Source organism: Dipteris shenzhenensis, chromosome 4 (genome assembly GCF_047967505.1).
Source record: "Dipteris shenzhenensis isolate YYH24624 ecotype China chromosome 4, Dip_SZ_1.0, whole genome shotgun sequence".
In the NCBI taxonomy this organism is placed as follows: domain Eukaryota; kingdom Viridiplantae; phylum Streptophyta; class Polypodiopsida; order Gleicheniales; family Dipteridaceae; genus Dipteris; species Dipteris shenzhenensis.
This window is the reverse complement of record NC_141599.1, coordinates 56,682,518-56,700,724: the sequence shown is the minus strand read 5'-3', so window position 1 is coordinate 56,700,724 and position 18,207 is coordinate 56,682,518. Positions and strand designations below refer to the sequence as shown.

The 18,207-nt window shown below is 43.5% G+C and overlaps 1 protein-coding gene across 4 annotated transcripts in view; it reads right to left on the bottom strand.

Annotated features, from left to right (window-relative positions):
* Positions 1–18,207, bottom strand: part of LOC147903091 (Metallo-hydrolase/oxidoreductase superfamily protein) — a 176,508-nt gene that overhangs the window by 52,056 nt on the left and 106,245 nt on the right. For 3 of the 4 annotated variants that reach the window (XM_087373313.1, XM_087373311.1, XM_087373314.1), the window contains 2 exons: positions 9,505–9,582; positions 9,159–9,244 (listed from right to left, as the gene is read on the bottom strand). In XM_087373313.1, the coding sequence (XP_087229439.1) occupies positions 9,159–9,244; positions 9,505–9,582 (164 nt within the window). The remainder of the gene's footprint in view (positions 1–9,158; positions 9,245–9,504; positions 9,583–18,207) is intronic. The other variant, XM_087373312.1, reaches the window with a different exon arrangement.

The following is an 18,207-nucleotide window of genomic DNA, read 5'->3' as shown; positions in this document are numbered from 1 at the left end:
AGTCTAACATATCTACCCGCCAACGTCCCTATTCTCTAGAGACTGAACTGCGAGCTTCACCAATAGTTTATCCTGGGGAGAAAGTAAAATCGGTAGTGGGAGTTGAAGGTGCTGCCATCAGAGTCCTCTTGCTAGATAAAAGTCTCCATGAATCTTCTTTTCTCCAAGGTAAAAAGAAAGATTCCACTTTGAAATGTTGGAGAAATCATAGTCAAAGAGTGTGTTCTAGTGTATACTAGAAACATTTCATTCCCAGTTCAAGTTATGCTTCCTTCCTTCTAGCTCCCTTGTCTTCTTTCCTCCTTCCATTTCCTTCAAGTGGTATCAGAGCCATGCCCCCATTCTAGCTTTCCCTTCCTTGGGCAAACCTTAGGAGTGAGGTAGCCCGGAAACGGAAGCTATCTTCTCCCAAGGGCAGCCCTTTCCTCTCTTCCCTTAGCCTCTCCATGTGTTGCTGATTCGTGGAGCTGCTGCCTCTACAACAACGGATCCTCAACAACTTAAGATATGGAAGCAGCACAACTCAAGAGCCATTGCTCTTATTGGATTTTGCCTTGCTGACACTTTGATTCATCATATTGATTTCAAATCAAAGGCCAAGGAGATTTGGGAGCGTCTCGAGAATCTATTTGATAACAAAATCACAGACTCCAAGGTTTTCTTGAAGCTGCAATTTTATAAGTTAAGAATGGAAAATAATGATGCTTTAAGTGCACACTTGGCAAAAATGCAATCTCTTGTTCAACAACTTTCCAGCCTGAAGTGTCCAGCTGACAACGAGGACAAAATGGCTGTCCTCATGAAAAGTATGGAAGGAGTCTCTCATTTTGAGAACACTCTTGAAGTACTTAGGCTTGCCTCGACAACCTTTGATAATATGGTGACTCTTCTTCTCGAAAAAAGACCGCCGAAACAAAGAATCTCCGCTCTTTACATCAAACATTGAAGAGGCTCTTGCCTCCACCAGCAAATGGAAAACCCATAAGAACATCACGAGCAGATATTGTAAGCGCAAGGGCCATATGGAAGCAAATCGCTACACAAAGAGAACAAAAGAACAACACCAGCATCATACCAACTTGGTTGCAACAGAGGAGATCCCACACCTCGAGTACGCACTCACTGCCCATGTCACCCGCATTGAGGATGACAACCCATATGTATTCTGATTTCTCTTATGTAAGTCAATAAAGCTCCTCTGCCTTGAGTAGTTCCACTAAAATGATGCATGCTTTTGTGGCTTTGGAGTCAATAAGAGTACTCTGCCTTGGGTAGTCCCCCAAAAAGTGATTGTATTGGGTGTTTACTCTTATGGCTATGCAAGACTCCTACCCACTTCAGAGTCAGGGGAGGTACCGAGTGATGGTCCTCACTGCCAGTCGCAGTTGACTAAGAAGTCACTATCACATGAAAGGTGTTGGATAGTTGGACTTGCTCTTTGCACTATTGCGGTGGAGGGGGGATCGATTTACTCCTTGCGCGTTGGGTCTCACACTCTTAGCTCTAAGGGGCGATGAAAGAGTGTGTTCTAGTGTGTACTAGAAACTAGTTTTATGCGTCTTTGTGTGAGAGAGTGCCATGTGGCATATTGGGAGTTATCCCATATACATATAGTACTTGAGTGTGTGTCTCCACTCTATGTGAGTGTTGTACCTTCGTGTGTGTGTGTGTGTGTGTGTTGAGCTGAGAGGAGGAGCGCCTCGCCCTGATCCCCCTGCAGGCTTTTTTGTCCGTACGTCCGTACGTCCATACGGTCTCCATCCCTGCGCAGATCTGCGTGCAGGCCCGTACTGTCTCCCTGCTCTCCGTCTTCTTTCGTACAACGCAGAAATCGCCTAGCCTTTCCGTACAGATCTCGTCAGCCTCTCCGTAGAGCCTAGTCTCCTTGTCAGCTTCCGTACAGCCTAGCCCTTCGTCAGCTTCCGTACGCCCAGCCTGTACCGTACCACTTTCGTTCAGTTTCCCCTAGTCTTCGTCAGTTTCTCTATACAGTCCAGCCTACGTACAAATTTCCTTTGGTATTTCTCTGCAATTCATCATCGTCCATACAGACCCCCGTTGGTGGTCCGTACAGCATAACCTGCTCAATCCCTTTCGTACTTCATCCTCGAGCTCCTTTTCTTACTAAGTCATGGCAGAGTATTCATATGAAAAAACATTTCAAAAGGAGCGTTCGGCTCCCTGCAAGAAACAAAAGCAGGTTGAGGGTCAGCATGACACGATTGAGGCTCAACTAGTATATGATGTAATGCATGAAGGATTTGCAAATACGAGAAAAGAGTGGAAAGACTCGGTTCCTTCAGTTGGCCTCATGGTTGAGGTCGATGAAATTGTGGATCCAGTCAGAGAGTATGCCAAGAATGCAGTCATATTATTCTTTCCAGGCCGGATGCCACCTGCTGCAGAAATAGGCAACTGGCTGACACGCACATTGGCTGGCTCTTTTGTTCGTAAAGTACATTATGCAGCCAGGGGCTTTTTTGAGGTTATCATGGTGGATGAGATCCACAGACAAATGCTTTTGGAACATTCACCTCTCTTTTTTGGGCAGCAAATGGTGCATGTCTTGCCATGGTCTCCCACAAGGGACTTTCAGGCTTTAATCCGACACAGATGCCCAGTCTGGGTTGAAGTTGTTGATTTTCCCCAATGCATGGCCTCACTTTTGCCTAAAATTGCAGCCTCTTTAGGTAAAGTGGTCTGCCCACCACGGCCAAATGGTAATTCAAACAGATTTTGCATTCTCTGGGATACTGATAACCCCACACCGGACTCTTACTCAGTCACGGTGAATAATGTGAACATGGGGAGTGCATTTTATAAACTCAAATGGGGTTTATTTGCAGGGGCTTGCTTTGAATGCAAAAAGTTTGGACGCATGGCTTCACAGTGTCCACTGAACCAACATAAAATACATCATGTCACCTTGCCAGTCCACATGCCCACTAAAGATGCTCCTACTCCAGTTGCCAACAAAAATAAAAGCAGTAGACAGCATTCTAGGAGTCAAGATAAAGGCAAAGATTCAGTAGCTACCAATGCGAATCTTACTTTACATTCGCCTCCTGCTACTCAATCCTTGTCCAAAGGAAAGCAACCTTCAACTGATGGCTGGCAAAGCCCAAGAAAGGTTATATCTGCTCGAAGAATTCCACCCCCCCGCACTTGGAATGGTGCCTCTTCTAGCGGAAACACCCCAGAGATCAATACAGGAATTGGAATTACATGGGCTGCAGTAACAGCCCAGCAGAACACTCTTCCCTGAAGAAGAGGTTGCTGCTTTGCTGTCCACTTCTCAGGCGACTACTTCTTCTCAGGGGCGAGGCCTCGACCCTGAGATAGAAATGCAAGGCTGACCTCATACATTTTGCTGCTGTACATAGTTGTTACATTACTATAAATATTTGTATATATGACTGCTCACATCACCTCTTTTACACTCAATGTCCAAGGCATGTGTGACAGTAGGAAATGGAAATCTGTGTGGCTGTACATCAACAGATTTCAGCCTGACATAGTAGCATTACAAGAGCACAACCAACATATTTATGCAGGCAAGATAGGACACTACTGTGGGTATGACATTTTCTATGCTGGGGAGCACTCTTTCTCAGGGGTTGTCCTTCTGATTAAACATGAGCTTCAACCAGTCATTGCCTTAAATGACAACAAAGGCAGATGGCTTGTTCTCCAATGCATTATAAGAGGAGAGGTGTTTGAATTTGCTTAAGTTTATGCACCTCAGTCATCCCGAGACAGAACTGTAATTTGGGATGCTATGCAACAATACCCGTGGAGATCTCATGCCTACATATGTGGGGATTTCAATAATGCTCCACAACAGGGAGACAACACTTCCAACCACGATCATATGTTATCTCCTGAAAGGCATGCCTGGTCTCAACTACTTTTGCATTTGGATCTAGTTGACCTCTGGAAGGAATTGCAGCCTCAGTCACCGGGCTACACTTTTCAACATGATGCTCTTTCCGCTTATTAGGCACGACTGGATCGTTGGTACAGTGTTGCTCCACAACAAAATGGGGATTTCGCATGCAAAATGTGGATTGACTATGCCTTTGTGCATTCAGACCATGCACCACTATGGCTGCAATTATCTTTTCATAAGATGCCAGATGATAGATTGCCACAAAGGCGACATCTAATCATCAACAACAGTTATTTGCAACATGCTGAATTCAAGGCAATGGTTACTGAAGCAGCTCATTGTCTTTCATCTAACAGCCATTTTCATGTTGATGATGCCTGGGCTTCTTTTATTTCTAAAATGCAAATGGTGATTAGAGCTTATGGCAAGTCTTACATGAAGACGCTGAGGGAAACCATTGCTCAGGCCAAGTCTACTTGTCAAGACCTCACTGAACTCAGTCATCATCGTTCGTTGTCCATGCATGAGCAAACCACATTATGTCAGGCCAGACATTGTCTTAAACTAAATGATCAAAGGAAACTGGCAAAATGGGAGACTAGAGCAAGACAAAGAGCCTTCACAGATAAAGGTTGCTCTTCCAAAGAATTTTTCAAGAGTTTGCATCAGAGGAGAATCAAAACAGAAATTTGCAGCGTGCTTATGCCTGATGGATCATGGACTACTTCACGGTCACAGCTTGCCTCCTTTTGTGTGCATCACTTCTCTCAGCAATTTGGCTCTGTGGCTCCTCCCTCGCAACAGGTTTTGCTTGCACGAAATTTACTGTTGCAAAATGTTTCTCCAATCATTTCTCCTACTCAAGCTTTGGAATTGGAGGAACCCTTTACTGAGAGGGAACTGTCAGATGCCATCAAATCATGTGGCAGATGGAAATCCCTTGGATGGGATGGCTTGACAGTCGAGTTTTTTCTAGCATACTGGCCTCTTTTGAAGCATCCATTACTATCTATGGTGAATGTTGCATGGCAACATCAGAAAATGCCAGACACATGGAAGAGAGGTCTTGTTAAACTCCTTCCTAAAAAACAAATTTGTGAGTCTTTGGCTGATTGGAGACCTATCACTCTTATGCCCGTAATTTACAAAGTTACTACCAAAATGATTGTTGCTCGGCTAAAGGGGTTTTTACATGATGGGTTGCATCCTGCGCAATATGGCTTTGTTCCGCGTAGGCATATCACCGATAACATTGCTAATGCCTACATTGGAATTGAATATGCCAAATACACACAGCAGGATGTTTTGTTATTGCAAGTTGATATTGCCAAAGCTTTTGATACAGTTCAGTGGGATTTTATTTCATCGACTATGCAGGCTTTGGGTTTTGGCACAAAAATGCAGCAACTCATCAATTGGCTATATCAAGATAGTGAAGCTGCCTGCATACTTTCAGGAGATATTTCTCCATCCTAGACTCTTGCTTGCTCTGTCTGACAAGGATGTCCACTGAGTGCTTTACTTTTTGCCATAGCCACTCATCCACTGCTTCAATATCTGGATCACCTCTTGGACATTGACCAGCTGCAAGGTTTGGAGATCCTTGGCAGTCGCAGCATGATTGCTCAAGCATATGCTGATGATTCATTCTTTACTCCAAAAAATACTCGGGCTGATCTGTCCATGATCATGCATGCTCTTTCTACATATGGATTGGCTGCTGGCCTTCGGGTAAATTTTCAAAAATCAAAATTGTTGCCTTTACATGCACAGGACTGGCACAACCTTTTGTGGCCTGGGGAAATTGTCCCTGCTTCTCAATTCATTCGACATCTTGGTTATCCTTTAGGCTGGGGACTCACCCGTTCACAACAAACTGATTGGGTGCTAGTAAAGTTGAGCAAAAAACTTGAATATTGGAAGCTTGCAACTTGGCCATTACATGTTCGTCTGCGAATTACACAATCCATTTTGATAGCATACATACAATTTTATCTGCCTCTTACTATGTTCACTAAGGCAGATTTGGTTTCATTTATGTCAGCTATCATGGAAATTTTCTGGCGTTCAAAACATGGCAAGAAAAGTCTCAGATTACTCTCCATGCATCGTCTCTGTTCTCCAGAGATGCACGGGGGTCTGAACATTCTCAATATTCAAATGCATTTACTTGCTCACAGGGGGAAAATGATGATGCAGTTTCTACAAGGAGATCAGCCTTGGGCTTTTATGATTCGCTCTCTCTTATTACATCTTCATACATCTGCTTTTGGGAATTGGCAGCCTACTCAGTGGGAATTTTTATTTGGTTCTATCCAAGGCAAGATCAGAGGATGCCCTTTTGTCTCTTCTCTGCTTCTTGATTGGAAACACATTCTTTTTTAGAATGGAAAGGCAGGGACTCTCTCTCGGGCAACTCTTTGAGGGAAGAGAATCTCTTTTGGTCTAAAGTATTCCACCCACCTTTGGCCATACAAGAACCCCGACGTTCATATTTTCTCTCCTTCAAAGGCATTTCATCTGTGGCGGATGTACTTCAAGATGATGGCACAATTCTATCTTTTTCTTTGGCTGCTCGCAAATATGGCCTGGGAGCTCATTATCGTCCTTTATGGCATAAAATTTCAACAATGCTCCAACCGTACTTGCCGGTACCTCATTTAGAAATTCAGCATCGGCTTGAGGATTGGATTTTACGCTTTCCTTCCTCACATGTCCGTCCTTTGAAGCTTTCACATATCACAGTGTCATCATTGTATAGAGTGTTATTACCTCCACCTTGGATTTCCAACAGAGCAAATACTGTTTGGCACATGGATCGTCCAATGAAGTGGTGGAGAAAAAGGCTGCGTCTCCTTTGGCATTACAAAGTCCCTCTTCGACAACAGCTTTTCCTATGGTGAGTTCTCCTTGGCATTTTTCCATCTGGACAGTTACTCGCACACAGACATATTGCTTCAGCTGTTTGTCACAGATGCTCGCACTCTACTGAATCAGTGCTCCACATCTTTTGGTCCTGTCCAAATACTTCTGATCTCATTGCTCTCATCAGACAGAGGCTTCGACAGCGATTTCCTACTGTTACTTTTGGCACATTTTTCTGGTTGTTTGGATTTCATCCCCAGAGACAGGGTTTTGATTTATTTTTTGTATGGGTGCGATATTGGACCCTATGGACTTTATGGATGGATAGAAATCATAGAGTCTTTGGTGATCCACTATTTTCATCCTTCCTTTTTTTCAAACGATCTCTGCAACAATCATTCTACGATTGTTTTCAGACTCGTTTGATTGATCAGGATGTGTATACAGCCTATATACTGAGATCTTTTCTTGAGTAGTAGCTACTTCGCTTTTTGAAGCAGCTATGAATGTAATTATTCTATAGAAATAAAGATTTCTTCTCACAAAAAAAAAAAGAGTGTTGTACCTTCACTCGTCACATCAATCAACTCAGTGGAGCTTTTTGGTCATGTAAGTGATTTCATTTTGGTTCTTGCCTTTCCTTCCATTTCATTTCAATTCCAGTTCAAGTTATGCTTCCTCCTAGCTCCCTTGTCTCCTTTCCTCCTCCTTCCAGTTCCTTCATGAAACAGGAAGTAGAGAAGGAAAAAGGAGAAGAGAGGGAAACAAAGGGAGGGGGAGGAGGGGGAGAACTTGATCCCCACCGGAAGGCCAGCCAAGAGCTCAGGCAAAAGAAAGCTCTTAGCCTGAAAAGATTGGCAACAAAAAACCGAAAAGGGGCCCAAAAAGACCTGCACCAAAGCTAGCAAAGCGACCAAATAGTCCTCCTCTTTGGCTCAGCCAAAAGAGCCAAAGCCCAAGAAGCTTAAGGAAATACCAAAAAACAGCTAAAAAGCTGCTCCAAAAACTGCTGCAGCCAAGAGCACTCCACAGAAGTAGTCGAAAGCAAGACTTCTGCAATGCGGCACTTCAAAGCTGCTTGCGAACAAGAAAATTGTCCCAGGTAAAAAACATGGCAAAAAATGGATCGGAAGAAAACATAATTTCGATTAGAAATATGCACAGTATTATAGAAATTCCTATTTTATACACAATCTTTACATGAATCTTTGGATATGATGAATAACATAATGGGATGGCTTTTAAACAAACCCACATGTAGAGTGGATTTCTTTATGAAAATTCCCTTATGATCCTTCTTACAACTTTTACTTAATAGGGGGTGACATTGAAAACCCTCTCTCAACCTATCTTCATGAAAGAGTTTCTCCAAAGAAACCTCATTGAACCAAGCCATACACGATAGTTTTGCCAGCGAAACCCCTTTGAAGTAGGCCTTCGAAGGTAGTTTTGCCGAAACTACCTTAGACAACACTTTTAAAAGTGACGTAACTTTCACATCCAATATCCAAATATAGCCATTCAACCACTCAAATTGACCGAAAAATGCCATTTGAGCACATCTATGGGGTTATATTTTGCAAAATATTGCATCTATAGTCTCAAATCTTACATGTATTTTATGAGAGTAGATATATAAGCCCAAGTTAATACTTGATTACAGTTATTTTTACTTCTCTAGAAACATATTCATAAATGTCTTGTTATTGATGCTATAAAAACACTAGAAAGCTCTTGTAATATTGATATAAATGTGTTTAATAAGTAATTATATATGTATAATATTGTTACATTGAGAGTGATTGTAAGGGATGTTTCTTAAACAAATTATTCTTCAACACTCTTTTTAAATGATAACAGGGGTACAAAGGATGTCTATGAACAAGAAAATGTTTCTATGTGGGGGCTAGGGCATTTCTATTGCCACGTTTCATTGAATTTGATATGGTTCAAAGCGTTAAAACATTTAAGAATAAACGAAATGTTTTTTGTGACCATGGAACGTGAACTTATTTTGAAACTAGGCTTCCCACATATGCTGTAGTATCAACGTTATGGAGTTCTGCTGAGGACTTATCTGTTGATACCCACAACCTTTCTTTGACTTGCAGATCTGTTACATGTTTATAATTAATACTATGGGCAACTTATATATCTTTAATTCTCAGGCTTCATTTTTCCTCATTTTTTTCATTTATCTGCTTATCTGCTGACAAATAGCAGGGAAACTATTAGGCAGATATAGCTCTCACTTTCTACCATTGCTTTTCATCTCTGCATGATAAATACAAAACGATGCCATCTTTGTGATTGGCATGAGCCAGTCCGTACCTTAAAGAGCAACAAGCTGATATTAATCAATATGATTACATGAGATATTTTAATGGTGTGCAAAACAACTTACTGGTGCTGCAATAACTTGAAGTTCTTGGTCACCAACCAAAAGCATTGAACCATTGACAACTGGAAGAAAATTAAGTATCCCTGCAACTGAATAGCCCAACATGCTGCAAATCATCATCTTCATCTACGAGTGCTCAAATCATGTATCTAAAAGTGAAAATTCCTCCCCCCTTTTCAACAAGAAGACACATTATTTAGTCTTTGCATTAAAAGACCGCACATGGGTATCCTAGAGAATTTATGTGGACAAAAGCCAACTTCATTAAGAGGATATTCCAACACGTGCAAGAATTTCAAACAATCAAAACATGACCTCCAGACACACAGTAAGGAATGAAGCATCCTACCTTTTCCCACTCTACGTATCGTTGATTCATGCGCAACTATCAATGCTTGAGGATTCGCCCTTTGTACAGTCGGCAATCCTATTTAAGTGCATGGAAAAAGTTAGTGGAAAAAGATCTCTGCATTGATGTGGACTTCAAAGAAAATTCAAACATTAAACCTGTGTCTTATTCAATAAGCCCCGCAAAAGACGCCACATAAAAAAGGCATGTAGGTATACACATCAATTCAAAGATCTAAAACTGACACAGCTTTCTATAGGTGATCATAGCAGGGCAATTATATACCTAGAACATTCCCAAACTCATCCTCTAAAAATACAACATAGTGCAGTTTCAATCTCACGAGAGTCACTCATAAGATTGAAAACCATAAACTCCATCACGCATAGCAGGGACTAGCTACTATGACATCCCCACTGACGTCATCAGCGCCCAACAGTGGGTGTAGACCATAGTATAAAAGTATGCTCTCACACATACAAATCCACACACCCACACATACTTGAGCATCCATTTATACAAAGTCTTCATACTGAGTTTCTGTCAGCACTCCGGAGGTGAAGGGCAAACTCAGCCATGACGAAGGCTAGCACTAAAGGAGAAGGCTAATAAAAAAGTAGTCCAAATCTCTTCATTCAAGCCACAACTGCTTGTGAAGTCTAAACGATTTCATTTTAGTCTCTCCCAACGAGCATCTAAATCTAAATCTGGCTGATAGGGCAACGCACCATTTAAGATAGAAAGAATTCTCACAATACCAGCAGGCCGCAACTTGGATGAAAACTTCACAAGGTGAAATTTGCATGTCCGCTAATATGGCAGAAGCATATACCTAGATGAATCCAGGAACATTCCCAAACTCATCCTCTAAAAACACAACATAGTGCAGTTTCAATCTCACGAGAGTCACTCATAAGATTGAAAACCATAAACTCCATCATGCATAGCAGGGACTAGCTACTATGACATCCCCACTGACGTCATCAGCGCCCAACAGTGGGTGTAGACCATAGTATAAAAGTATGCTCTCACACATACAAATCCACACACCCACACATACTTGAGCATCCATTTATACAAAGTCTTCGTACTGAGTTTCTGTCGGCACTCCGGAGGTGAAGGGCAAACTCAACCATGACGAAGGCTAGCACTAAAGGAGAAGGCTAATCAAAAAGTAGTCCAAATCTCTTCATTCAAGCTACAACTGCTTGTGAAGTCTAAACGATTTCATTTTAGTCTCTCCCAAACGAGCATCTAAATCTAAATCTAAATCTAGCTGATAGGGCAACGCACCATTTAAGATAGAAAGAATTATTGCAATACCAGCAGGCCACAACTTGAACGAAAACTTCACAAGGTGAAATTTGCATGTCCGCTAATACGGCAGAAGCATATACCTAGATGAATCCAGGAACATTCCCAAACTCATCCTCTAAAAACACAACATAGTGCAGTTTCAATCTCACGAGAGTCACTCATAAAATTGCACACATAGCAGGGACTAGCTACTATGACATCCCCACTGACGTCATCAGCGCCCAACAGTGGGTGTAGACCATAGTATAAAAGTATGCTCTCACACATACAAATCCACACACCCACACATACTTGAGCATCCATTTATACAAAGTCTTCGTACTGAGTTTCTGCCGGCAATGCTTATTTTGCAGATCTTACTGAATTGGATTAACCTGACTTTGTGTGCTTTCTCAAAGCCAACGTTAAACAAAACTATGTACAAAAACCTCCATGCATCCCTTCCATCCACCATGTACAGCATGAAATGCATGACTCACATCCCTACCTTTAGCATCAGCTCCCACAACTCTATTTCGCATAAAGAAGGGCTAATTATATTACTTTCGAAACAAGGATTACAAGAGACTCAACAACAATGCTAGAGCACAGGGATAACTCCCACCCGCGAAACTACAAGCCACACAGGGCTAAGCATCAGACTGTTGCAAAATGCTGTCAAAACAAGAAGCCCTAGTCTCGGTCTTCTGAAAACCAGTAAACCGCGAAACCAAAAAAGCTACGGATCCCTGATGAAGTGAATCCTAGAGGTACTCGTGATCCAAGAAGGTATGGATCCCTCCTCCGCTGAGGTCCTGTCCATCGAGCCCGCCCAAGGGCACCAACAGGAAAAGACCCGCCTGCATGAGCAACCACTGCCTGGCGGGGGGCGAGTCCGCACTCCAGTAGCCCGCTCCACGCATCTGCAGGCCTCAACCCAGTTGGGGTGCCTCCTGGTACGACAAGAAAGAGTAGAGCCCCAAGAGAAGGGATCAAGTCCAGCAGCCCTGCGGATAGAGCCAAGAGCCGCCGCCCTGTGGGTAGAAAGTCTTCGAGACAGTGAACCATCAACCGATATGACTCCTCTGAGTCAACATCCAGCAATCGAGGTCGACCATGATCAAGGTGCCAACCACGATCAAGAACCCCTGCTAGGAGGAAAGCAGTGAAGCCACGTCGAGGTAGCAAGGTTCCACGAGCCGGTGGAGCTCCGAGTTCGGAAGCGCCAGGATCCCTGCTGTCGAGATTGACCATCAAGAAGAGCTCTTGACCACCATGGGGGCAGGCATCTCGCATCTCTATCTCCTTGAGCTCGAGGTAGTACCAAACCTTTCCTCAACAAACGGTCCCAAGCACACACGACGCCTCCTAAAAGATGTTCCTGTTGCTGCGATGAAGGTGCGGGTGATGCAAGCCGCTGGGGCGGAGGAGCAGGCTACAGCCAACAATGCTCCACTCCGAGGAGGTGCAATGCCCCAAGCCACGGGTGGCACGAGAAAGAAACTTGCACCTGCAAGCCCTACGCGAACGAAACATGCCCCAACAAGAGGGCAAAGGGTGCACACCACCCAACCCGCCACTGGCCAGCTCTGCCGCTAGAGGTGAATCCACCATCACATGATCGAGGTTGCTCAAGCGAGGTCTACGGAGGCCCAGGCGAGGGAGGTTCCGTTGAACTCCAGCCGTTGCTGCCATCAGATCGAAGAGGGGTGCGAGGCGAGGTGGAGGAGGGCGAGGGAGGGGAAGTGGAGGAAGACGGGGGGGGGGAGGGGGGTGAAGCGGCGCACAGGCAGCGAGGGGCCGTGGGCGACGGGGCTGCAGCAGCAGGGAGGCGGGAAGGTCACAACGCGATAGGCTTGTTGTTACTCAGCTCGTGCTCCCACAACTCTATGCAGGTCATACAGCATGATTAGCAGACATCTACACAGAAAGGGATCTTATATCTCCGTAACTTTTCTAGTTAAGCCTAAAAAAACTTGGCCATGATGAGAGGTACATAAATATGGTTATTACCTCGATTTTTTTTGGGGATGGTGCGACTCTTGCTAGAGTGCAGCTTTGCCAGTGTTCAAGAGCTTGTAAGTAGACTGATATTTCAGTGTCTATTTGAAATTTGCATAATCTATGCATTAAGGTTGATTGCCAGTGTTCAAGAGCTCGTATGTAGACTGATATTTCAGTGTCTATTTGAAATTTGAGTAATCTATGCAGTGCACACATCAAGAACTGGTTTACAAAGTTTCCAAAACCGGTCCACAAAGTTCGAGGATTTGAGAAACTGTCCTGAACTTCCCTCTTGTAAAGAATCTTGATGGGGTGAGCGTCCTTGCATAGACAAAACATCTGGACCAAGATACCCAGAATGCACAAACCTTAACCTAGGCAGTACTTTGCACCCAATGCAACTGGTAAAATCTTTTTCGGCAACAATTAAATATCACAGACTCCACCCTGTCTATATTGAACATGATCCACACTGATCCCAGACTCACTGCCAAGACTTGTAACATGATCCACCACCTACTCTATCTTGAAACCTTACTGCTCCATATCTGGACCATCTTAATGTTGAGTATGATATTGTATCACATACCATGCAGCTAGGCTTAACCGTATAGGAAAGGATGATGTCAAAAGCAAAAATGATGGAAAAAACCCAGATACAGCTTCCCTTCATGGCAAAATTTTGTCTCTCTTCTATGCCCATGAACCCAGTTAGCCCCTGAGTCTCCCTAATCACAGCAGGAACACTGGTAAGACGGTGTTCAATGTCTGCTGGACAGCAAGGTGAAACAAGGAAAACATACCATCCCAAGCGTCCACAGCACTCACTTGCTCTCATCTGAACCCTCCTTATGCCTATGGACAAGCTCTATAATGTATCTTGATCCTGTAGGTACTTGCTGATATTAACCTTGTTTATCTCCTTTTCATTTTCATGCATAGATAGCTGAGTTATGGACCCTTCTGTCCCATTCCCACAGATTCCAGAATATATGTCTTGCATCTGAATTTTCTTCAGCATCGGCTCAAGTGGGTTACTCCAAATGGAGTCAGAGTGAGGGGAAATAGAACCGAGGGATGACCCTTCTATCCCATTCCCACAGTCTGCAGAATATATGTCTTGCATCTGCATTTTCTTCAGCATTGTCTTCTTAGCCGAGTTCTACAGCATAGGCACACGAATCAAGTATCAGTACACCATTATACCAAATTTGGACACTTGTAGCTTTCATGATTTTTCTTTTGCTATGTAATCGTGATCGGGTCCTGTAGACCATATTTTGGTGTCCATCGGACAGTAATAGAATCTCTCTCATGCCATTGTGTCCACACCCCCCGTCACTCAATTCGCCCAGCTACCCCCTGTCGCTCAGCCCCCCTTCATACTAGCCCCATTTCTATCTCTCCAGATGCACACGATTCCATCCAGCGCCTGGGAGTCACTTCTCATGGAGGCTCACCACCTAACTACACGTGAGATGGAGCTGGCTCGTTTCACACAGAATCAGGCTCGTTCACACAGGAGCATGCTTGCACCATACATGAGCAGGCCTGAGTCATAAAGATCCTAGGACAGGATATGTCCCAGCTCCGTAGTCAGGTGGCAGCCTTAGCGATGGCCCCGAGCAGTGCACCAATGGTAGAGGCCCAGATATCCACCATGCAATTCGCTATTGCAAAGATATCTAGATGGGTGGACATCATGAAATGGGAACTTTCAGCCACCATCCTAGAACGGCAGCATAGAGCCAATAAGGCTCTCAACGAGGGATCCCTGACATAGCTACTACACCCATTGATGATGTGGCCGACAAGGAGGGAAAGCGGGCAGCAATTTGTCATGGGGAACTCCTTATAGGCTCCCATTGGCATTAGATGGTGCCCCCTACATAGAGGGGGTTTATGAGATTCAGAGCCTGAGATCCAGACCTGCATTGTCTAGAACAGTAATGGTACCCCTATGGTCAGATCCGGGGAATTTCTCAGAATCTTACACATGACAAGATTCATCCTTTTCCACAGACACCATTAGAGCCCAAAGCATCCCATAGTTCCTTGGAGTGTTAGATACGGTGATACAAAGCACGGCAAGAAATGGTGTTTTGGATTTTCGACCACTGAAAGAAACGGTGGAAATAGAGTTTCCATTTTTAAGGTGAATAATATATATATATATATCTATATCTATATATATATATATATATATATATATATATATAATACATACATATATATTTGCTCAAGTTCAAAATGACATATAAGACAAAAGTCGCCAAAAGGACCGGTCACCATTCTATATTCCATTATCCATGTCCATTATGAAAGCCTAGAAACAAGTACTATGATGTGGTCTGAGTCAATACAAAACATTGTCCATATCGGATAATAAATATCCACCATCACCCATGTGGCATGAAAAAATCCTAGAGATAAGTGCTCCAAAGATCACTTATCAAGGTCATCGATGGAGGAGTCATCTGTCTCCTCCAACTCATTAGTGCCAGCATCAGATGAAGATACGACAGGATCGTGATGCTTTGGCTTTGCTGTGGTAGTAGCGATGGATCCCCCCTCAATCTCTGCCTCTGAGAGCGGGTGGTGTGGCCAGTGTTGTGGCTTGGTGCTGTCAACTCCTCATACAGCAAGGAGTACATATCATGCTCATCATGTGGCCTTCATCTAGTCGTATTCACACTCACCTGAGAAGGCTCCGGATGCGCCTATCAAGGAGCTGGAGGTTGCAATGACAAAACACAGACCGCTCTATCTGGGCGGAACGCAACCTATTCTCTTCTTTGTATGGAGAGGGACAAAGTGCTCCAATTCCTCTCAAATGGACTCGGACTGCAATTCTATGAGAGCACTCAAATGGCGATGCGTTTCTATTATTGAAATGCACACACAATTAGAAATTAGAATTAAGTAGAATGATGCACGTATTCTACATTGTACATTACTACATTCATAACCCACATTGTACCATGTAGTTGAGTGTATGCCATATGGGTAATGGATTACCAGCATGGGAGCACAATCTCCATACTTGTCTCACCGTGAGATAGACTATAGAAGCTGAGTCTCTCAAAGCTTTGTAGTCTCTCGTCCAAAGCCCCTCGTATGGTTGTGAAATGACAAGAGATCATCCTCTATACATTTATGCGTGTGCACATCACCACATGTCAAGTGGTTGATGTATGTCATGAAGCATCCTCTACCTCCTTGTTCTCGTATTGCTTCGTATCTCACCATAAAGAATGCAATATATGTACTACTGTGTGACAATTTGGTCTTTGAAACCAATCCCATCATTGATTCCACACAGCCCTGATTTCATCAACCCTTTAGAGATAAAACCATAAGATGACAATGGACAAAAAACAAGAGTTAAAAATGTAAAGAGTGAATTACAGATCAAGAGAAACACAAGCCTCAAGGGTATTAACCTTAGAACTTAGGTTCTTAGTGAGGAGACTTACACTCTCCTCTCAAGCGGTCTGAATTGTTGAGAGCCTCCCGAATCCTGTCCATGTACCCGTATAAAAGCCTAGGGTACTGGCATGCATATTGTGTAACACTGTGTAGATGGAATTGAGAGTTCTGATCAACCCTTAACCTCTACCGACCACTCCTCTCATCACATCACAAATAAAAGCCCTTGCCTTAGGGGCTCTCTCTCATCGTACTAGCCATTCATTTGAATAGACAATGCGTACCAACTCTCTACAAACTCGCAGGAGTTTCTCAAATACAATGAACATGTGTACAAATTTGGTAGCAGTAGGCTTATATAGGTCAAGACGACTATGGGCCCAAAATACGTTCAATACTTTTGGCCTCTTCTTCACAGACTTCACCATGCTTTGTGCTGTGCAAACGATGTATTCAACCCATTGTATTTGATGTATGCCCTCAATCAATAAGTCGAGGCTATGTGATGCACAAGGCGTTCAGACCATGGATAAAAACTCATCCTCTAGCATAGATCCCATAGATATTGCGATTACTTTCATTATCTGTCACTACCTGCACAATGTTCTCATGCCCAATTTGCATGATAGCCTCCCTTATATGACCCCAAACAAATGCACCTATAACAAAAGACCTAGGATGGAGGCATCAATGGCTTTAAAAAACATAGTGCCTTTGAAACACGACACCAACTACATCCATTTGACCAGCCATCACACCCTATAGTGCAGCCATACTTTTTCCATGTTTCCTTTAGGGGCTCCAGCTGCACTTCTATGCATGTTTTTTTCCATTTGAGCTCTCATGTCTGCAAAGCCTCAGATGAAGGGCATTCCCACTTTCATCCAATGCGACTAATGATCCTAATTGTCTTCCTCCATCGATTTGTCCTAGCTACATGAAAGGGAATAGCACATTGTATGAACAATTGGGTGAGCTCCCTAGTTGCCTCTGCAATTGCCTGCTTTTGAAAGCCAACTTGGATGTTAGCCCTTTTGCATAGAAGTTTTGTGTGGTGGAGGGGTATCTCGTGTTACATCCCCTGGAAAAGAAGTTATTTTGCATGCATACTCGACATACACTCTTTGGCCCTCTTTTGCTGCCACTACTTGACTTGAGCTAGCTTCCTCATCATCCAATGGCACCATTGAATCTTGCTTTGGGGACAGCCAAACGCTTTTGCCTCCACCCTTGAAGGCTATCTGTAACATCTTGAGGAACAACAGGGCCTACATCTTTGTTTGGCACATGGTCAAGATGGTCCTTCACACGAGTGACACTACCTGATTTGACCATTCCACAATATATACATTTCTATTTTTTAGATCCACATAGCATGTGTGCATAAGAGTGCTAGAGTGTGGTGTCTATGAGGGGAGATGGGGTGCGTCACTCAAGAAACTTCCACCAGATGTCCTTATGCTTGTTACTAAACAAAATCTTTATTAACTCCTCGTTCCGACAAATGAAAGCCTACTTCTTCTAATGTGCCAGACGGAAATGCTTATCTTACTCAAAAGGTGAAGCTTAGTCTCGAATCTGAGTTGCCACGTAAAGCCTTAACTAATCATCATACTAGTTGCTACTGCTCTGCAAGGTACTCAACCAAGACGAGGTGTGCGACTGGAGCGGGTGGTGTATGTGAAAGTGTGTAGGGCAGCTTTATGGAGAGAGCGGCTGAACAGAGCAGCTCGATATCCAGCGGTATGTGATCAATGTACGTAGGGAAGGTCGAGAGATGTACGTAGTACTGAGGTGAGAGGCTATGAACAAAATGTATGGCGTGGTATGTAGTGTGCATGAGCAATATCATGGTGTCCATCGTAAGATGTGAGATGGATATACTAAAAATAAAGTGGTGTGGTCCATGCCTGGATGCGGTCGTGAGATATAGAAAACTGTGATATGTGAGGTGAAGGTAGGGGATCCCATGAG